Genomic DNA, 23,293 nt, shown 5'->3' on the forward strand with positions numbered 1-23,293 from the left:
TAAGTTATAGACACGTAGGCTATAAATGGTCACTTCTAATCTATCGATGGCTATGTGTAGGCTATAGATGGTTACATATTGGCTATAGATGGTTATATGTAGGCTATAGATGGTTAGATTTAGAATATAAATAATTACATCTAGCCTATAAATTAGATTAGATTAATTTAGATTAGATAAGATTCAACAGACAGTAGCATGTAGACTATCAATGGTCACATGTAGTCAATTGACGGTTACATGTAGGCTATAGATGGTCACATTTTAGGTTATAATAAATTAGTCACATATGGGTTATAGACAGCCACATGTAGGCAAATAATGGTCACATCTAGGCTGTAGGCAGCTACATGTAGGCTATAAGCGGCCACATGTAGGCTATAGATGGTCACATGTAGGTTGTAATCAGTCACATGTAGGCTATAGATGGTCACATGTAGGTTGTAGTCAGTCACATGTAGGCTATAGATGGTCACATGTAGGTTGTAGTCAGTCACATGTAGGCTATAGATGGTCACATCTAGGCTATAGATGGTTACATGCAAGTTAAAGATGTCACATTTAAAGTTAGAACTGGTCACATCTAGTCTATATATGGCCACATGTAGGCAATAGATAGTTAGATGCAAGATATAGATGGTTACATGAAGGCTACAGATGACCACTTATAGGCTATAGATGGTTACATGAAGGCCATGTATAACCTACTTGATATATGTGTCGGCTGCACACTGGCTAACAACTGTTACTTGTAGACTGTGGTTATATGCAACCCAGCCATGAGAGCCAATCACTCTTACTGCAGGTCCCAAGCCTGGATAAATGGGGAGGGTTGCATTAGGAAGGGCATCCAGCGTAAAACATCTGCCAAATCAAATATGTGGACCACAAACCAGAATTTCATACCGGATTGGTCGAGGCCCAGGTTACCAGCGACCACCACAGGTATACACAGGTTAGCCAACAGGGTACAGGGGGAAATTGGGCTTAGAGAAGTGAAGAAAGGAGTTCCTAGATTTAGATAGAAGGGTATCTGCAAAAGTGAAAGGGAAAGTGTATAGGACTGTGGTGAGACCTGAGATGTTGTATGGTTTAGAGACAGTGGCATTGAGTAAAAGACAGAAGGTGGAGCTCGAGGTAGCAGAGCTGAAGATGTTGAGGTTTTCGTTGGGCGTGACGACAATGAACAGGATTAGAAATAAGTGTAATGTTGGTATAAGAATGCTGAGGATGAAGCCACCAGGAAGGAGTATAAGAGACTGATTAGACAGATAATCTGCTGTGGCGACCCCTAAAGGGAGCAGCGGAAAAAAGAAGAGGAAGACTGTGGTATATATATATATATAGATGGTCATATATATATATATATACCCCACACAGATCTGCTGTAATCCACAAGAGCTTTTGTTTCATTAACCATTAATGTCAAGCGCTCTGTAGATTTGGTTTTAGCAGAGAAGTGTGTGCATCCACAATCCCCAAAACACACACACGCCTGGTTTACAGCTGTCTAATGCTGTCGGATTGTTATAGGATGCTCATACTCAGTGGTGTGTGAAGAGCAGCCCTGTCGATCGAGCATATGTGTGTGTTTAAAGAGATGACACATAACTGGCATCCCAGACTGTTTATTCTCAGTGTCCCATAGTGTCCACTGGGAAATAGAAGCGAAGACAATAAAATAATAGATTTATATCGGTTTGCCATTTTCGCCACACGGACAAATGAATAAAAAGGGTTTTATCATGCAGTGATATGAACACTTACTGATTTATGCTATCATTACATATTTCCTACAAAAGAATGATTTCAGGTTTGTAATATAACACTGGAGGAAAGAAAGTAGGCACATAGCATCTATGTATCAGGCATGAGACAAGTGGTTATTCCAAGTAATTATTATACAATGAACATTACAGTATCATATCTATAGACATTTTCCTCAGTGGGGGGTTCTTGAGCAAGGCCCTTAGCCCTCTGTGCTCCTGGGTTATTATTGCTGATTCTGCGCTCTGTCTCCAGCTTCCTAACATTGCTGGTATATATGAAGAAAGATTTCAATGACTTGTAAAAAGTACATGTGTGTCAGGGATCCACCAGCTACACCCTCACTTGAGCCACACATTCCTCCTAGCAGCTCCCCGTCCTACTAATCATGCACACCTGACTCTCATCAGCTCACACTATACAAGCACACACTTCCAAACACTCCCCGTCCGTTCTACCGATTAGTCTGGAGAACTTCACTGGACCTTCTGACTGCTCTTTTCATTGGACTATTTAATTGTGGATATATCATTTGAACTGCTCTTTGCCTGTGCATTCTGTCATCCCATGCTTAATGCTGGTTTGGTTTATCTTCATTCCCTTTGTTATTAAACACATCTTTGTTCTGTTGAACTTTGGCATCTGATTGTTCTTTCAGCCTGACAATGTGACAAGTCAAAAGTACCCTCCCTCGGTCCTTTCTTTCTCTCTCTCTCTCTCTCTCTCTCTCTCTCTCTCTCTCTCTCTCTCTCTCTCTCTCTCTCTCTCTCTCTCCCTCCCTAGTCTGGTCCTGGGTCACAAATCTGTTTTAGCACCTCTGAGTAAACTACACAACTTTTTCTGCATCAATAACCTCATAACTGGACATCAGTTTTTGTATTTTTTGGCAATGAAAAACCAGACTCTGAACCCAATCTTCATCTGGGTGACACCGATTGTCCATTCATTACAGGTCCATCATTGTTAAGGTGTGCAGTGGTGGGTGCTTAAATGCAAAACTGTTAATGCAACCTGCGGTCCTGAGCCATTGTAGTAGACTGTTGATATTCATTACAGTTCAAATTTATCCTCATTTCAAAACTTGACTGCATTGTTAATTGTTGAAAAAGACAGAAAAAAAATTCACCGGATTCAAAGCCATTCTATTAAAACCCATTAAAAACCAATTCAGTTCTTTTCTAGTGGTTTGATTGGCTGGAATGAAGGATTTATACTTTATTACTCACACTCTTCCATCCCTTTATATTTACTATCAAGGCTGTGATAATGATATGGTCACACTATAAAAAAATCCAGATACCGTATTCTGGACAAAATGTTAAAGGGCTGTTTTGATTTGTTTTGTGTTCAAGGATCAGTATTTTGTGTACGTTTTAAAAAAAAAATCAAGGCCTGTGTTTTAGCTAGTTAGAATATTCCTTGCTATGGCGGATATAAAGTTTACATCCCCAGCCTGTAGTGTTAATTAGGAACAAGTTCATTTGAAAAGTTACAGCTTGTAATAATCTGGTTGCATAAGTGTTCCAGACCTTTTATAATGGGTGGATGAGATACGTTTAAAAATACATTCAGTCATATTCAAACTCATGTTTAAATGCAATTATAGAAAAAAACTGTTATCAGTTAAATCTGATTAACCTCCAAAAAGAACCCTGACTGTCGAAGCCATGTCTTACAAAGCATGTACAACGATATATTCATTGTTGAAAGATAGTGATCAGGAAAAAAAAGATAAAAACATTTAATGTACCATGGAACAAGGCCATGTACCACAGTGATATTACCAAGGAGGTCCTTGGAGAAATTGTTCAAACAACTGGACGAAATTGACCCAAGAGTCTGCAAAGAGACCCATGGCAATGTTGAAGGAGAATTTGCAATATCTGGCAAGTGCAGGTCACATCTCCAGGCAAGGAAAAAAAAAAAAAACTTTACATGTTTAATTCACCCAGGTAGCAAAATGTGTTTTGCTCTGATAAGCCCATGGTAGAACTGTGATGTGTTCACCATACCCATGGTGAAGCATGGTGGTGGGAGCATCATGCTATGAATTCGCTTCTCTTCATGGACTGGGGCTTTAATTAATATTGATGGAAACATAGATCACAACAAATTCCAATCCATCTGAAAACCTGCAGGCGTCTGTTACACGTCTGATGAAGAGATGAAAAAATTTCCAACACAATAAAGATCCAAAGCACAATCGAAGTCAACAAAGGAACGGCTTCAGAAGATGAAGATAAACGTTTCAGAATGGCGCGGTCAGAGCCCAGATATAAATCCCATCAAAAACCTGTGGAATGTTTTGAAGAGGGCTGTGCACATTGATCCCTGCACACTATGAAAGATCTGAAGAGTGTTTTTCAAAGAAGAGTCAGATAAAAATTGCAAAATCAAGAGGTGGGGGAGTTGGCATCGATTAAAATGTTGTCTCACAAACAAAATGTGTTTTTGTTGCAGGTAATTACATACACCATCTGTAACAAAATTACATGGGCAGGAGTGAATACCAGTATTATTGTTAAGATTTTATTACGATTTTAAATGTTTTTATTATGCCTTCAAAAGCTAGATGACTTTATTTTATTGTTCTGCAGCGTACAAACAAATGAGCATTACTTTTCAAGAGATAATTATATAGCGTAATAAAAGAGCATTATTACTATCATAATGATGTTTATTTCATATTCATTGCTATTGAAATCAAAACATTTACTTACTTATGCATATGCATAATGTTGGTTTGTGAATATAACAAATAATTAGGCTACGTTAATAACTAGAGGTCGACCGATAGTGGATTTTACCGATACTAATAGCTCAGTTGGATCGTATTTGCCAATAACCAATTTATTAACAGATACTTTTTTAAATGATTACTGGATAAAAATGTAAGAAAAAAACACTCCATGTAAAATAGTACTGAACTTTATTACAAAAATTAAAAAAAAAACCCTACTAAATCATGAAATTATGCTGAAGAAAAAAAAAAATTCATTATAATTATATAATTAATTATAAATAATTATAAAAAATAATATGGCTCTCCATGCATCATGTGATCCCAAAAAACAAACAAACAGCAGTGATTAATCTGTAGACAACGCTCTTTCTTAAAGATAAGAAAATCAGATTTTGCTGATAGACGATAATTCCAGTAATCATCTGTGCCTTGACCTCTATTAATAACTTTAAAAAATTTTAGTTGGAATGAGAAACTTCATTATCAAATACAGATATGATATGAGAAAAACATATTTAAAATTCCCTTTTTATATATATATATATATATATATATATATATATATATATATATATATATATATATATATATATATATATATATATTTCTCTGCCATTGTTCAGAGGGCCGTTCCAAATGTGGGGCCGGGCCGTATTCAGCCCACAGGCCGTAGTTTGGGAACCCCTGACATACACAATTATTCAACAAATTTGATGTGTGACTTTTCTTAAAAAATTTTTCCACTAAGATTTTGTTAGTTACCTCTATATATATTATATAGGGGTTACCTGGTGGTCTAGTGGTTAGGATGCGGCACTCTTACCGCTGTGGCCCGGGTTCGATCCAGTCAGGGAACCAACCCCAGCCTTCAGGGTTGCATCCAGCATAAAAACATGTGCCAAATCAAACATGCGGATCATGAATATTGGATGATCCTCTGTGGCGACCCCTAATGGGAGAAGCCGAAAGAAAGTTTTACTTCTATATATCATATTTGGTAGTTTAGAGATTAAGGCATTGGTCTTTGGAGCAGAAGGTCATGAGTTCAAATCCCAGCCTCATAACCACTTTGGTGCTCAGCTGTATGAATGACACAAATGTAAGTCGCTCTGGAAAAAAGGCTTCTGCCAGATGCCATAAATGTAAATATTAAAGTATATAAAAAAGTAATATCCTATTACTGTAGGATTATGTTTGGTTCAGTTATCCAGGATTCCATAAAAAAAAACAGCCATTTCAACAGGGATGTATAGACTATTTATACCCAATTCACATCTTTTTATGCGGAAACAACACCTCGAAAATTTTTGTCATGTGTGACGAGGAAAAATAGAACTTGTAGGACTTGAAATTGTGCTGTAATTAAACAAATCACTGAGTGTTTACCAAATGTATATGGGTTTTACTGTGTGTGTGTGTGTGTGTGTGTGTGTTATCTCTTGTAGGGAATGCTTGTATGCGAGGGATCCATATTGTGGCTGGGACAGAAAACAGAGACGCTGCACTACAATTGAAGCCAGCTCCAACATGAGCCAGTGGAGCCAGAATATCACACAGTGTCCCGTAAGACATGCACATTTTAGCCACGCATGCACACACACACAAACACACACACACACACACACACACACACACACACACACACACACACACACATTTTTATTTTTTTGTCTTCATCATTTTTAGCGCTGACTTTTATTAAAAAACTGTCCACTGACTATGTACCTGTATATGTGTGAATACAAAATCTCAAAATCTTGGAATCCCGGTTTATTAAATCAATATTAAATCGAGTAGCACTTGAAAAGACTATGAGGGTATTTTTTTTAAAGAAAAGTTGTGACTCGTGGATAATAATTTGTACAATTGACCAATTACTTGTGCTTATTAGTACATTATACGTGTTTCTGATTTTTTTAGGAGCAAAATCTTACTCGAGATGGAGGCTTCGGCTCGTGGTCGGCGTGGCACTCGTGCACCCATGATGACGGAGGTGAAACTTCAAGCGCCTGTCTGTGTCGCTCTCGAATGTGTGATCACCCGGTCCCCCAGTGTGGTGGGGCCGAGTGTGTGGGACCCTCGATGGAGGTGGCCAACTGCTCTAGGTAATGTCAAGGACATGAGTGTAATAGAGCAACATAGAGAATGTATTAGAGAAACACATACTTTGTGTGTGTGCTCTGTGTGTGTGTGTGTAGAAGTGGTGGTTGGACTCTGTGGTCCTTCTGGACTCCATGCAGCACCAGCTGCGGTGTAGGGTTTGAGGTGCGTCAGCGTTCATGCAGTAACCCAACGCCCCGACACGGAGGGAGAGTGTGTGTAGGCCAGACGCGAGAGGAGCGGTACGACAATCTCACACAAACACACACACACATACTCACACACTTAACAGCATTTAAAGATCTTGCGAAACATGTTGCATAAATGTGTACGTGCATGTGTGTGTGTCTGTGTGTAGGTTGTGTAATGAGGACTCTGTGTGTCCCATGGCTGTCTCCTGGGCTCAGTGGACTTCCTGGTCTACATGCACAGCAGTGTGTGGTGGCGGGTTTCAGTCCCGTGTCCGAACCTGTGAAAATGGAAACTCCTGCTCTGGGTGTCCTCAGGTAGGACACACAACCTGTCAATCAATATCATTAAACTCCACCTCCTGAATCTGGCAGCATGTTGCAGAAGCAGTTCAAAATGATATCATGAACAAACTCCCCTTATATATACACATTTCGTACTATAGTGTGTGGATCATGCTGCAATTACGGGGTGGGAACTGACGATGAGTCATTGGACTGGAGAATAAGTTGTTTCAATGAAAACCCAGACACTTTACAACTTTGTAGTGTGCTTCAGTCTTCTAGCTACAGGCCCTTAACAGACATTCACAAACCCTGAGTACACTACAGCACTGCTCCCCCTGTCTGTGTAGGGTTAAAGCCAACCCTTTACAACCCCACCCTTAACCCTTTCTTATTGTTTTTCTCAACTTAATGTTCTCGTGAGCTCGACATAACAAAAGTTGTTTTCTTGTGATCACGACTTTATTTTCTCCACGCTGCCACAAATTAGGTTATGGTTATTATCCATCATTCCTCTCGCCGAATACACCGAAAATTAGGTACTGATCACAAGAAAAACGAGATCACGAGAAAATTTAATTGTGATTAAGAAAAAACAAGAAAGAAAAAAACTATTATAATGCATTGCCTCTGAGGACTTCTGTAGGATCAATTAGAAACTTTTTATTTTTTATTTTTATTTAATATAGGATTTAAACAGTGTTGGGCAACGTTACTTTTAAAAGTAATGCATTACAATACTGAGTTACTCCCCAAAAAAAGTAACTAATTGCGTTACTTAGTTACTTTTTATGGAAAGTAATGCGGTACGTTACTTTTGTGTTATTTTTGCGTTACTTTTTCTTACCTGGTTAAGGCTTGATCTCTTTCAGGCCTTACAGGTGTAACAGGTGAGATGTTCTTGTACAAGTGTTTAATGCAGTAATGCATTAAAACAGTGTAATATAGATAATTGCCATTAAGAAATAAGTTATATTAGGGCAAAAGATGTCTTATACATTTAAGATGTTTAATAACTGCTTAGAGAACAATAAGATGATCGACTAACTTAACCTTATATACAGAAAAGACATACACCTTGTGTGTCCAAACTTTTGGTCTGTACTGTATATATATTATATATACAGTACAGACCAAAAGTTTGGACACACCTTCTCATTCAAATAGTTTTCTTTATTTTCATGACTATGAAAATTGTAGATTCACACTGAAGGCATCAAAACTATGAATTAACACATGTGGAATTATATATGGAATTATATACATAACAAAAAGTGTGAAACAACTGAAAATATGTCATATTGTAGGTTCTTCAAAGTAGCCACCTTTTGCTTTGATTACTGCTTTGCACACTCTTGGCATTCTCTTGATGCCTACTTTGAAGAACCTACAATATGACATATTTTCAGTTCATTTTTTTTGTTATGTATATAATTCCACATGTGTTAATTCATAGTTTTGATGCCTTCAGTGTGAATCTACAATTTTCATAGTCATGAAAATAAAGAAAACATTTTGAATGAGCAGGTGTGTCCAAACTTTTGGTCTGTACTGTATATATATATATATATATATATATAAACTTCTGGTCTGTGCTGTATATATAATATATATATACAGTACAGACCAAAAGTTTGGACACACAAGGTGTATGTCTTTTCTGTATATAAGGTTAAGGGTGTGGGCTGCACACCGGTGATGTGGAGGGAGAACATAGCTTTCGCTGTCATCTCGTAAAAAAGTGCAAATCCGTAAATATGACCTCGTCCTCGTCTACATCATTCTCTGCTTCATCATTAGCTTGAAACATTCTGAACGCTTTTACAAAGTTCACGCTATCGTCAGTGACCGTGGCAGTTTATCTTCCCACAAAGAGCAAATGAGCTGTGAATTTGCTCTCTCTTTCCGCTGCGATGGCATCGTACATGTGTCTCTTAAGAAATCGTCTGCAGGCGATTGCAGCTTTTTGGCGATGCAGAGTAACAGGATCGATTCAGTGTACAGTAATGCCCAAGCAACTTTTATTCTGAGCAGTCCATAGATCTGCAGTGGTGGAAACATGTTCCAAGTCGGCAAACGTTTTCTTTAGTTCTGTCTCCATTTCCATATATGCCTTGTCCAAAAAGTTTGTAAAGGTTTTGCGATCGGGCAGCACGCCCCCCGGCCTTTTCCCTGTCACAAACATGTTGCTAATGATATTACGAAATGTGGCTCCTCCACAGTGGACAGCGGCTGCATCTTCTCAACAATAAAAGCAGCCACCAATTTGTTGAGTTCAGTTTAACTAATTGTTTTACCTGGTGGTGAACGTAAACTGAAATCAAACCTTTCTTGTTTAGCTTGAGACGGGGTGCAGGTTTCATTCGGCTCTCTCTCTTCCACATCTGTAGTGCTGTGCTTTGCATGCAGATGTTTTTTTTTTATTTAAAGTGATATTTTTTGCAGTTGACAAGAGCTTTTCACCAACACAATCTACACTTAATGATTATTCCCTTCTCCTTTTTCTTGACTATTCTAAAATAATAAGAATACTTCTATCGCAGTAATGTGATGCTCTGGCCCGCGGCTCGCATGTATGAGTGCGCGATTCTACGTGACTGCGTTCGTTTTAATTCAGTATTTTTTTTTAAATGCAAAATAATTTAACTGAAAAATAACTCGCATTACTTTTTAAAAAAAGGAACTCAGATTTTAATGTGTACATTTATAACTTAAATCGCTACTTTACTCGTTACTCCAGAAAAGTAATATTATTACGTAATGCACGTTACTTGTAACACATTACCCCCAAACGCTGGATTTAAAAGGAACAGCGAGTGTTGTTGCATCATTCAATATGCAAACAAATTAGGTTCTAGTATGCAAATGCAGGCCATGCAGCACTGGTTTTAGCATAAGGAGGATGAGGATGGGAAATTAAAGACCAGACACATGTTCATAGAATCTTTACTGCTGGGCCCTTGATCAAGGCTTTTAACCCCCTTTTGCTCAGCTGTCTAACTAAGATCTCTGTATATGGATGTCTGAATGTGGCAGTTGACCAGATAATTTGACTGAAATATTTTTTGTGTAGGAGTACAGAACGTGCAATTTGGAGACATGCCCTGAGGTGCGTCGATACACCCCCTGGTCTGCATGGTACCCAGTGAATGTGACGCTGGGCGGAGTCAGACAAGAGCAGCGTGTAAGACACACTTGTCGAGCACCACTGGCGGACACACATCTCCTGCAGCTGGGCAAACGCAAAACAGAGACGCGTCACTGCCCACCTGCTGGCGGAGCTCCGGGGTGTGAGACTGACGGTAAAAACAAACATGTGATGCAATGTACTAAGTGCTTGTCTAGTTTCTGAACATGTGCTGTAATGAATTCAGCTCACAATCACAAATCCACTGTGTTCTACTGTGCACATTTCCCAAAACACACTCTCTGTGCACATTATGCACACTATGCCCTACAGAAACCACCTACATTCAATCAAAACAATAATTTCCTATATTGGGCCCGAAAAGAGAAATAATAGAGACAATTATATAACATTAGTGTAATTTTATCAAAGGAATATGCACCTACATGTACCTTCAATAATAATTATTATCATTTACATAATACTTTTTGCTTTTTTTTTTATTAATATTTTACAATGTTACTATTTTATTTTTCTAGTTTTTCTAGTCTACTTTTTTTTTTTTAAAGCACCAACACCTACTGTACATTATGACAAATTCCTTTTACATGGAACCCCGGATACTTTGCAGTAAAGTTGATTCTGAATATTAGTAATATTAGCACTCATTTCCCTCTCTTTTATGTAGATCTGGTACAAGAATTAGTGAGTGTGGCACAACCCATGACACCAGTGCAGGGGGTCATCTGGTTGCCCTGGGAGACGTGGTCTTCATGTTCCAAAGAGTGCTCGAGAGGTTTTCGAACACGTAAGCGCTTGTGTGTCAATCCTGATGGCAAAAGTCCTGCATTCCTGTGCAGTGGAACACCAGTGGAGTATCAGGACTGTAACACTCAGCCATGTTCAGGTACCTGAACCCAGTACACATTATCAAAACCAGAATTAAAATCAGAATTGGAGTCAAAGATTTGTAGTCCACGAGTTACGATAGAGATGCGTTCTGATGACACTATCGTGAACTGGAAATATCATAAATCGAGACATGGCCTAACCTACCCAGGAGTTTTAAAGAATAGTGATCAGTATGGGGTAGTTTACTGTAATTTGTTTATAATTTAGCAAATTACAGTACATAATTTAGCAAACAGATCACTGATTTACTAACACCCTTGCAGCTGATGAACACAAATGTCCATAAACACACATATTTTTACAATTGTGTCGCATCGCTATCGTCCTCGTAAGATCGAAAAATTGTCAAAGCAATGTAACTCGGGGACCATCTGTATTTTAGTGCATGATTTGATTCAAGTTCCGAACTAGAATAAAATCTATTTAAAAAAACACTTCTTAGTTGCATAAACTGATTCATGATCAACATTAGTGTGGGTAATTACTGTGAAGGTGATGATGATGATTATATAAAACCTGACAGCTGAAATCAGTATTAAAGCACAAAAATTTTAATTTTATTTCTTATTATTTATTTTTGAGAAATAACAGTTTGTGTGTTTGTGATGTAGTAAAGGGGTCGTGGTCATGCTGGTCATCCTGGTCTGAATGTTCTACCTCCTGTGGGGGCGGGCATTACCAACGCACTCGCACCTGCTCAAACCCCGCCCCTTCCAATTCTGGCGACATCTGCATTGGCCTGCATACTGAGGAGGCTCTGTGCAACATGCAGGAGTGTGATGGTGAGACACACACATAAACACACACATATATACAGTGAGGAAAATAAGTATTTGAACACCCTGCTATTTTGCAAGTTCCCCCACTTAGAAATCATGGAGGGGTCTGAAATTGTCATCGTAGGTGCATGTCCACTGTGAGAGACATAATCTAAAAAAAAAAAATCCAGAAATCACAATATATGATTTTTTAACTATTTATTTGTATGATACAGCTGCAAATAAGTATTTGAACACCTGTCTATCAGCTAGAATTCTGACCCTCAAAGACCTGTTAGTCTGCCTTTAAAATGTCCACCTCCACTACATTTATTATCCTAAATTAGATGCCCCTGTTTGAAGTCGTTAGCTGCATAAAGACACCTGTCCACCCCATACAATCAGTAAGAATCCAACTACTAACATGGCCAAGACCAAAGAGCTGTCCAAAGACACTAGAGACAAAATTGTACACCTCCACAAGGCTGGAAAGGGCTACGGGGAAATTGCCAAGCAGCTTGGTGAAAAAAGGTCCACTGTTGGAGCAATCATTAGAAAATGGAAGAAGCTAAACATGACTGTCAATCTTCCTCGGACTGGGGCTCCATGCAAGATCTCACCTCGTGGGGTCTCAATGATCCTTAGGAAGGTAAGAAATCAGCCCAGAACTACACGGGAAGAGCTGGTCAATGACCTGAAAAGAGCTGGGACCACTGATGACCGGGGCCATGTATTGCGAGATTTTGGGGAACAACCTCCTTCCCTCAGTTAGAGCATTGAAGATGGGTCGAGGCTGGGTCTTCCAACATGACAATGACCCGAAGCACACAGCCAGGATAACCAAGGAGTGGCTCTGTAAGAAGCATATCAAGGTTCTGGCGTGGCCTAGCCAGTCTCCAGACCTAAACCCAATAGAGAATCTTTGGAGGGAGCTCAAACTCTGTGTTTCTCAGCGACAGGGCAGAAACCTGACTGATCTAGAGAAGATCTGTGTGGAGGAGTGGGCCAAAATCCCTCCTGCAGTGTGTGCAAACCTGGTGAAAAACTACAGGAAACGTTTGACCTCTGTAATTGCAAACAAAGGCTACTGTACCAAATATTAACATTGACTTTCTCAGATGTTCAAATACTTATTTGCAGCTGTATCATACAAATAAATAGTTAAAAAAAATCATATATTGTGATTTCTGGATTTTTTTTTTAGATTATGTCTCTCACAGTGGACATACACCTACGATGACAATTTCAGACCCCTCCATGATTTCTAAGTGGGAGAACTTGCAAAATAGCAGGGTGTTCAAATACTTATTTTCCTCACTGTATAGGAGACAAATGAATATTTTGTCCAAATCCTATAATGTCACAGGCACAGGACTTTAGGAATATACACTGTTAATGTGTGTGTGTGTGTGTGTGTGTGTGTGTGTGTGTGTGTGTGTGTGTGTGTGTGTGTGTGTGTGTGTGTGACATAGGTGGATGGGGGGTGTGGACAGAATGGACCGAGTGTGAGGATGGCCTTCAGTACCGTACTCGAGTGTGTGAGATAAGCCCCGCCCCCTGTAGAGGGAACCACACAGATCAGAGACGGTGTCTTCCTAAAGAAAGTGCAGGTAAGTTTACTCTGTCTATCTCCACATCTCTCCACATTTACTCTGTAAAACATTTTACTAATCTTTACTCCACATTATACCACATATTTGAATATTTTGTTGTTCAGAAAGGAATGGAACACTTCAGGATGTGCTGTTATGGGAAATTATGAGATAGTCATGTGCATCATAGAAGTATGTGAGGGTGGTGCATGACATGTATGAGGACAGTGTGACAGCAGTGAAGTGTGCAGTAGAATTGACTCGTGATCTTCACATAACGAACGTTTTTTTTTTTTTCGTTATCACCACTTAGTTTTCTTTTAATCTTCTCCAAAAAACGACTGTTTTCTCACAATGTACTAGTGCATGTTTCTGGTGTATAACAGACCTGACAGCCTCCTTCTTATATGTAAGTTGTCAATCAGTGAAGGACACAGAGCTGTTTCAGTTTGAGTTCCTGATCAAAGTAAATGTGAGCGCAATCATCCATGATGCTGCAATGATGCTGCGTCAGGAACATGTATTATGAGTAATACACAGAAAAGTACTCAAAAGGAAACAATGTTTGCTGTGTTATAAGATTACAAGAAAATTAGGTTGTAAAAATAAACATTTATTTTTATGCATGGCCTTTTAGGACCTACATAATGAACAAAATAAATGCAATTCTTTTCAATTATTTCTGTTTTCTAGTCGGCTCAGCAGGAGGGAAGAAAGGGCTAAACTGTGGAGGTAAGGAAATTTAAATCATCCTTCCTTCATTACCCACTGTTTACATTGCTATATACTATCCTATGATGTGCTCTATTGGGCTGATTTCCTTGTTGTGTAGCAACCATGTGATATAAAACTCACTTGCTAGCAAATCACTTTGGAAATATAATTATAAGTCATTCTGTGGAGCTTGAATTCAGTAACGAGTAATGATCAAAGTACAGCAATCAGTTAATTCACAGAAAACAGTACAGACTCTGGAGAAAGAATTAAACTCAGCTTTGCATCTTTCTCGCTCTAAGGCTTCTCCCTCTTCCACCTGATCCTGACTGGCGCCGTCTCCTTCCTGGTGGCATTGCTGGGATCTATTCTTGCCTACGTATTCTTTCAGAAGGTCTACAAACCCATCCAGGAGCCTGTGGTGATCCATCCCAACACGCCCAACCACCTTCAAAACAAACACAACACCAGCACACCCAAGAATGAGAAATATACTCCCATGGAGTTTAAGGTACTGATGCTCCACAGACATTTCTGAATGTGTCCCATCATCTGTTCTTACAGCTTACTACAAAAGCAATGTGATGATGTTTCCAAATTCATTATTCAATATTAATAAATCACTCTTTTTTGTTGTTTTTTGTTCAAAAGAGTTTTAGCCGCATAAACTTCCAGCAGCCATGGAGGTAACTTTCAGCAGCTTGAAAATATTTCATTTTCCTATTATTTTCAGTGAAGCTACTGAATAATTTATGTTATTTACTTAATAATGTGGTGCAATTACAAGCCAGACTGTTGAAATAAAAGAATGTGTTTGTTATAGAGCTGTCCATCATATACTGAAACTACCAACAACTGTGGTTCATTTAAAAAGGCTGCTATTTATCAAGCTGACATTGCCCTCATTTCTTCTTTCCATTCCCACCTGTACACAAACCTGTGCCTGTTAATGTAAAGGAACATAATGGAAAACAGGAGAGAAACTGTAAAGGTCTTATTTTATCGTGCAGGAACTTTAATTATTCAGAGCTCTATGCCAGAAAGTTCTATAATTAGTTTGGTGCCATAACCGATAAAATGACACCTAGAGTTAATTAAAATCTGTACATTATGCTGGGTGGCCAGGACACAGAGTTTGAGTTAAACGGTTATTGAAGTCATTTGAAGCACAGCCAGGCAGAGTGATTAATAATTCATGAAATTCATAAAAGTTGACAGGGGTCAAAAGCACAGGATACCGAAAAATCACACTAAACTAGATTAGACTAAGGAGAAGAAAAAAAAAAGAAGAATTGCTCGAAACAGTCACTAGATTTCAGAAAAACAAGCAGGAGAAAAATTGTAAAGGTCAAAAAGGGAAGCTGGAAACAGGAAACATAAATATGGAATAACCGAATATGGAATAAGGAAAGTGTTAAGGGTGTACAGGAAGTGTAGGAGGTCAACAGTGGATGCTTACAAAGTGTTATACTTCAGGAAGATTTGATTTACAATTTCAGTTTATGGTTCATTGATTTGCTTGTCATTGTAGATGTGTAATTATCAGTGGTGGACAGTAATGAGGTAAATGTAATTTGTTACTTTACTTAAGTATTTCATTTGGGGAGACTTTTACATGGACTTCAGTACATTTAAGAGTCAGATATCTTATTTACTACATTTCACGAAATCAGTCGTTTCTTTTTATTAATAAGTGAATAAAAACTTAACTGGTCAAACGCGTAGCAAGCCACCAATCAGGGCCGAGCATGCGCTCTGTTTTAAACTTATTTTGATTGCTGCTTGGCAGTAGCGGATTTAGGCAAGGTGACATGGGCAGCCTCCCAGGGCGGCATCTTGCCAGGGGGTGTCACGCCAAAAAAAATAATAATCAGTAGAATTTTTATTAATGTTTTATTACCACTTATTTGCATGGTTGCATCAATTATTATATGATGTCTTAGTCAATGAACCTGGTTGGGAATTGGATTGTGCATCCACTGACTGGAAAAGTATCCTAAAGCTGGGTGACGTCAGTAAGGAGAACTGAATCAAAATTTTAATTACGGATGACAAAAAAATGGTCTAAACTCCCAGGAGCACAAATTAGATGGGAACATGCATAAGATAAAGGTGTGTATGCTGCTCTATCATTTAACTCGTTATAAGGACATTAAAGACTAATGCATAAGGCTAGGCCTAATAATTGTATATCTTAGGTTATGCTGTGCTTCCTGTTATTAGATTGGATTAGATTAGATTAGCGGAGGCGGAGGGAAAACTCGTTTTTTTAACTATTACACCTGTACACTACGTATCCCTAAAACTAAATTTTTTACTTTTTCTTTGCTTATCTTAATTTTCGTCACAATCTTCGCTTTCTGGCTTCGCTTCACCATCTAGCAGCGGCGTCTCGAGCTCGTACCTCAATTTTTTGCTCACGTAACAAAGCAAAAAAATCGACCGAGTGACCGCTCGTATCTCGGAAAACTTGTACATTAATGCACTCGTAGGTCAAGGTACCACTGTATGTAGTTTATCATAATGTGTGTAGCAACAAAACAATTACAACTTAAATTGTCCAGTTGGATTGTAGTTAAACAGCAATTATTGATTTGGTTCCCTTAAAGTGAGGTGATGTCATAAAGGTTTTCTGTGATTGTACTAAAAAGATCCCACAATTAGCCAAGGAGTTGTTTTGGTTCTTGGTTCTGAGGGTTGGATAAATGATGCACAATGACATGTATTTAATTGTGCAATTAATTTAGGATTTAGGGATTTATGATTTAGCATTTAGGGTGATGTTTATACATAACATTGAGTTTAAAAATGTCTTTAAATTTGTGGACTGCTCTGAGATGTTTCACTCATCCAGTGATGGTAGCTAAAGCAGAGAGTAGCTTTTCAAAGCTGAAACTAATCAATGGGGGAGGCGTTGGTTCGTGGCGTCAATCTAAAACCGCCATTGCCGCTTGGTGGTATCTACTTAGCACGAACAAACAGTTTAGCATCAGTTGAACATCAAGCAGAACATTTTGAAAGTAAGAAAGTCTGGAAGAAACTTCTGACTCGAACTCGCCACAACACCTGTGGCCTTATTTGTAAGATTTTTTTGAAGTTGTTGAAAAGAAGGTTTTGGGTTCATGATAATTTATTAGATATCAATCAGTGTTTGACTCATTAATGTCATTTTATTAATAGATCGTGTGCTAAAAGTAACATTAGCCTTTTCACATCAACAACTGTGGATTAATCTAAAATCTTGTGATAAAAATGATAATAAGAACATTATAGCCTTAATAAATCATAGTACTTGGAGACTTAAGTAGATTTTTAACTCTAATACTTTTGTAATTTTACTTAAGTAAAAGTTTAAAGGGACATTTTTCTTTTTGCTGGATTCATATTTTACCTACTGTATCTCTACTTTTACTCAACTACATGCTTTGTGTACTTCGTCCAACACTGTTAATTATGACACTGAAACCTTCATTGCGGCACTTAACTTCCACAGATTTATTATTGCAGTGGTCAAAATGAGACTGCAGCAAACACTAATAAAGGCTGACTGGTTCAAGATTCATGCTGCCACACACAGGGTTAAAACGATTAAAATGTTTGCCAGATTGATAAACTATATCTTATTATGATATCTTAAATGAAGAAATATATCCCCTTTTTTACTGGCTGGATTTTGGGCCTATTCAAATCTTAACATGGTAACACTGGTTAATAGTTTTAGATAATAATGTTCAGAGAATGTCTTTTATGTCTTCTAGACGCTCAACAAGAACAACTTGCTTCCAGACGAGAGCTGTAACTTCTACCCTCCTCCTCCACCCCAGACGAACGTCTACACCACCACCTACTACGCTCCTCCACTGGGCAAATACGACTTCCCCTCTTTAGACTCGCCCTGCAGGAACTACATGCACAGCTGAACCAAGACTCACGTCTTCTGAGCCATGTGTTATCGCAGGTGCCGTGATGCTGAGTCAGCTCTGAACCGATGGAGTGTGTGGACGTTCAAAAGAGCTCAGCACTTTTCTTGTTCTTTAAAAAAGATAACAAGGATGAACAAATGAGGAAGTTTACTGGAAGCTTTACCTTGTTTTTGGACATTTAGGGCTCAAAGGGACAGATGGTGGAATGAAAGACATGACCTCTCAACGACTTGACCAAAATATGGAAACTTGTCTAAAAGACACTTTTGGGTAGGATTCACAGATCTTTTGAGTCTTCCACAAAGACAAAGGATGGAAAATTCTAGTTTTCCAGACCTTGTGATCTCAGCCTGATTGGGATGTGGCACAGTGTTCACACTAGACTGCGCTGTTTTACTACTTTATTACTGTCGTACTCGGAGCACCAACAATTGATCGATCCATTTACGCTTTGACTGTCCAATCCCATCACATTTAATACATGAATTTTTTTTTGATGATGCCATGATGAAGTAAGTCGCTGTACACTTTTTAAAAAAGGTTTTCCTCCACTACCTTCACAAACATGAGCATCACTGGGGTCTAATGTGGCTTTTAGCGCTAAACAGAGCCTCGGGATGGATGTAAGATTCACACTTTAGACTCAAACAGACACACAGCTGAATTTAACCAAACCATGGTTGTTAACTTATACTAACATATCAAACTGAACATACAATGCAACTTAGTGTGTTACACACACCAAAAAGTACAGTATAATTAGTTGTGTATAAAAAAAAAATGAGCGAATGTACATGGTTGTCTGTGATTATGATTTCTGTGTGTAGATTTTTTTTTTTTATTATTAAATTATTGTATATACAACATAGAAGCCAGAAACCAAAAGAAATGTTATAGTGGCGCAACGGTGTTATTACAATGTAATTAACAGTGTAACAACACTGTAATAATATTCGACTTTTTCAGGGGTTTGTCGATACCAATGCTGATGCCATACCTGTTCCAATATCTGATCCATGATACAATGAGATTTTTTACTGATGAAAAGAGGACTCATTTTCTATACAAGTATCCTGTTAAAACATTTCCACAGGAACATTTCCAGCATGGCTGAGTAACAAAAAAACGATAGTTTTTAAAGCATGTGTCTTACATTTAAGGCATTTGGTAGATGCTCTTATCCAGAGTGACATACAATTATTTCCTTTATTCAACCGAGCAGTAAGGGTCTTGCTCAAGGGCCTAACAGTGGCGGCTTGGTGGGATTATGATTTGAACTTACAACCTTCTAATCAAAAATCCAACATCTTACCCACTGAGCTACCACATGCCCACCTGTTATTCATAACAATCAGTAGTGATTTTGACAAAAAACTAAACTAAACTAATGTGTTGCTAATTAACACACTTTTTTTGATACCACATATCCTAGAGTGCAGGGTCAGCCGTTATACAACTGCCCTAATGCACAGAGGTTTAAGGGCCTTGCTCAAGGGCCCAACACTGGCAGCTTGGCAATACTGGAAGTTAAACCCCTGACTTTCTGATCAGTAACCCAAAAACTTAACCAGGGAGCTAGTGTGTAAACACACACATAGTCCAACCACGGAAAGAGAAACTGAGCTTATTGTTCTGTGAAGTCCCGAACTGATTAATACTAAACAGAATAATTGGTATCAGTATTGGTATCAGTCCCTGAGTACAAGACACAACAGTATCAAAGCTTTCCCAGTATTTCTACCCCGTGTGTGTGTGTGTGTGTGTGTGTGTGTGTGTGTGTGTGTGTGTGTGTGTGTGTGTGTGTGTAAGGCAGGGACAATGCTCCTATTCCTCACAATTGTATTCTGTTTCTATTCTCCATGTTCCAGACATCTCTGAGACGAATGAAGTCTGAAGTGTGTGACACACGACTACAGAAAGCGAGTTGTGTAGATTTGTTTTAGGGAGAGGTGCGATTATTATACTAATACATTTCTTGAAGAATTTTTTTAAAATCAAAGTAAAAACTTTCTCTTTGATGTTTACTGAGGGAATATGTTTTATTCAAACTGCCAGTGGATGATGTCAAAAGGGGTGTGTGACAGAAGCTGACCAATCAGCAGCTTCCTTTAAACTCGCACTGAGTGAAACTACACGCTTGTTAGGGTCTTAACACACAATTATTATCGACACACACCTGCCTGCACTTCCTTCCATCCTTCCTTCCTTCCTTCCTTCCTTCCTTCCTTCCTTCCTTCCTTCCTTTCTTCCTTCCTTCCTTCCTTTCTTCCTTCCTTCCTTCCTTCCTTCCTTCCTTTCTTCCTTTCTTCCTTCCTTCCTTCCTTCCTTCCTTCCTTCCTTCCTTCTTTCCTTTCTTCCTTCCTTCCTTCCTTCCTTCCTTCCTTCCTTCCTTCCTTCCTTCTTTCCTTCCTTCCTTCCTTCCTTCCTTCCTTCCTTCCTTCCTTCCTTCCTTCCTTCCTTCCTTCCTTCCTTCCTTCTGTCCTTCCTTCCTCTTTCTTTTTCTTTCCTCTGTACTAATTTCCCTCTCTTCCTTTATCCTCCTTTGTTTCTCCTGTCCCTGATTTCTTTTTCCTTTCTTACTTCATCTTTTCCTTCCTCCCTTCTCTTTTTTTCATTACTTCTTCTACTTTTTAAAATTTTTCCCTTTCTCACTTTCTCCTTCTTTACTTTTCCTGTCCCCTTGCTTTTTTGTTTCCCTCCTTTTCTTTTATACCTTCTTTCTGTTCCTTCAGTCCTTGAGTTCTGTCTCTCTTCCTTTCTTTCTTATTTCCTTCCTACCTTCCTTCCTCCTTCCTTCTTTTGTTCCTTCCTTCCTTTCTTGCTTCCTTCCTTGCTTCCTTCCTTCCTTTCTTCTTTCTTTCCTTCCTTACTTTTGTTTTCCCTTTCTTCCTTTCTTTTTTAGACTTACTTCCTCTGTTTTTCATTATATTTATACATTTCTCCTTTTTTCTTTCTCTTTTCCTCTCTCATTTTTCTTCCTTCCTTTTATTCCTTTAATTATTCCCTTACTTTTCCTTTCAACTTTTGTAGTAACTTTCTCTTTTTTTCTCTCCTTCCTTCCTTCCTTCCTTCCTTCCTTCCTTCCTTCCTTCCTTCCTTCCTTCCTTCCTTCCTTTCTTCCTTCCTTCCTTCCTTCCTTCCTTCCTTCCTTCCTTCCTTCCTTCCTTCCTTCTTTTCAATCTTTGTCTCTTCATCTTATTCTTTTTTTGTGATTTGTTTCTCATCTTTTTTTCATTCCTCTCTCTTCCATACTTACTTCCTATCTCAAGTTAAAAAAAAATTTCTTCCGCCCTTCCGTTCTTCTGTGTTGGTAAACAGCTTCCCTCACCAGGCTTTACAGTAGACTGCATCAGATCACAGCTCACTCATGCTCATGATGTCGACTTGATGCTCAGCTAACAATCACCTTACAAACATCACTTGAGCTTGCGGTTATGGAACGGCGAGACAGTATTCTCATCCGAAGGGAAATGAAGTGTGCTGTATGACTACAGTAATGTGGTGTGAGGTATCTGATTCTGTTTAAGACTCCAGCAATGGTTTACGCTTCCTTATGCAATAGCGGCTCTTCATCACACCGTCACTGCCTTTCTACACACTGTGAACTTTTGCTATGTTCTATTTTTGTATGCTGCACATCATAAACAATAAAACTTCAAGTAAACTTCGGATGTCTCAGCTGTGAGAAGGACTACATTGTGTATTTTTTACTTTAAAAAGTTGGCTCGCATTTGGATTTCTTCTATTTTGGCATATTTATTACATTATATTTGTCACTTCAGACACAATTTTAATGTGAGAGAAAGATAACCAGAGTTTATTATTATATAAGCATAATTTTGAACCATTTTTAATTTCACCAAGTTCTATTGAATTAGACACAGCCAGCCTTGAATACAGACAGCTCTGTCTAGTCATTTAAAAAATATTCGAAAAAGTTTAAACAGGCTATGTCTTAATAATAAAAAATCTGCAAATGCAAGTTGGGGACGGTGCAACAAAAGTCTGGAAAAATTTTTTATTAAAAAGTTGGAAAACCCTTTTGCAACTAATGAGGTTAATTGACAACAGGTCAGTATTATTGGTATTATAATATATAGTATTATTATAGATTATTGGGTATTAAGAGTGTATCTTAGAGAGGCAGAGGAAGAAAAAATGGACAGAATTTCACTGATCTGTAAAAGACAAATTGTGGAACAGATTCAGGATAATGTTCCTCAACATCATATTGCAAAGCAGTGAAATATCTCATCATTTATAGTACATGATATCATTAAAAGTTTCAAATGATCTGGTGAAATCCAATGTTTTAAAATATTTGTAAGTATTTTACATAACTTTTTTTTTTACTCAAGTTGAAGTAAAGAAGTTTCGGCTCTAACATTACTTAAGTAAAAAGTCGTCATTACTACTACGTGCTTTAGTGTCACGCTGGTAACTGGACGTCACGTCATATTAATATTAAGGCTGTCAATCAATTAAAATATTTAACCGTGGTTAATCCCATGATTGTCATGTTTACTCACGATTAATCACAACTTAATCGTACATATTTATCTGTTCTAAATGTGCATTAAATTAATAATTTCCCATTTTTTAAAAACTCTAACCAACGTGGGCATCGACAAATATTGATGATTAAGCAAATGTATGTTTAATATTTGTAAAACCAAACTCATAGAGCATGAAAACTAAATATTCTTGTAAATGTGTTTAATTATGGTGTTTTAAATTTTGTAAATTATCAGGACACTAAACGGAACCTTCGCTATGTTTCCACACGGACGGTTAATGAGGTGATACCGGAGAAACTGTACCTCTTATAGCTTTCATACGGATTACATCATCAGAAAATATTTGTATTCAATGTGAAATTATTTATTTAAAAGCAGACTTTTTGAGCTTTCTGTAAATATATTATTATGTCTGTGAGGCAAATATTCTATGAGATTCAGATTGTTTTATTTGTGTGTTTGTGAAGAGAGTTGACATAGACGGCAGAGAGCGCCCCCTGTCTGTTTTCTTTATTTTACAAAAGCACCGCGTTTGTTGTTATTATGAGTGTGTACAAATAAACGTAGACCCTTTACATACACAAATTGTTAATAAAATTAATTAAAATAAATTAGCATTTTGACAGCCTTAATTATTATATTAATACAAAAATAAGAAATCAGTAAT

At 38.0% G+C, this 23,293-nt stretch overlaps 1 protein-coding gene across 2 annotated transcripts in view; it reads left to right on the top strand.

Annotated features, from left to right (window-relative positions):
* sema5bb (sema domain, seven thrombospondin repeats (type 1 and type 1-like), transmembrane domain (TM) and short cytoplasmic domain, (semaphorin) 5Bb) overlaps positions 1-21,922 on the top strand; it is a 76,878-nt gene extending 54,956 nt beyond the window's left edge. For both annotated transcript variants that reach the window (XM_083562648.1, XM_083562649.1), the window contains exons 12-22: positions 5,956-6,073; positions 6,431-6,615; positions 6,709-6,852; positions 6,969-7,116; positions 10,157-10,385; positions 10,899-11,117; positions 11,734-11,904; positions 13,353-13,490; positions 14,166-14,204; positions 14,489-14,697; positions 17,945-21,922. In XM_083562648.1, coding sequence (XP_083418774.1) covers positions 5,956-6,073; positions 6,431-6,615; positions 6,709-6,852; positions 6,969-7,116; positions 10,157-10,385; positions 10,899-11,117; positions 11,734-11,904; positions 13,353-13,490; positions 14,166-14,204; positions 14,489-14,697; positions 17,945-18,106 — 1,762 coding nt within the window. In that variant the 3' untranslated portion in view covers positions 18,107-21,922. The remainder of the gene's footprint in view (positions 1-5,955; positions 6,074-6,430; positions 6,616-6,708; positions 6,853-6,968; positions 7,117-10,156; positions 10,386-10,898; positions 11,118-11,733; positions 11,905-13,352; positions 13,491-14,165; positions 14,205-14,488; positions 14,698-17,944) is intronic.
* Positions 21,923-23,293: the final 1,371 nt, after the last annotated feature.

This window comes from Silurus aristotelis, assembly GCF_946808225.1.
Source record: "Silurus aristotelis genome assembly, chromosome: 2".
Taxonomy (NCBI): Eukaryota; Metazoa; Chordata; class Actinopteri; order Siluriformes; family Siluridae; genus Silurus; species Silurus aristotelis.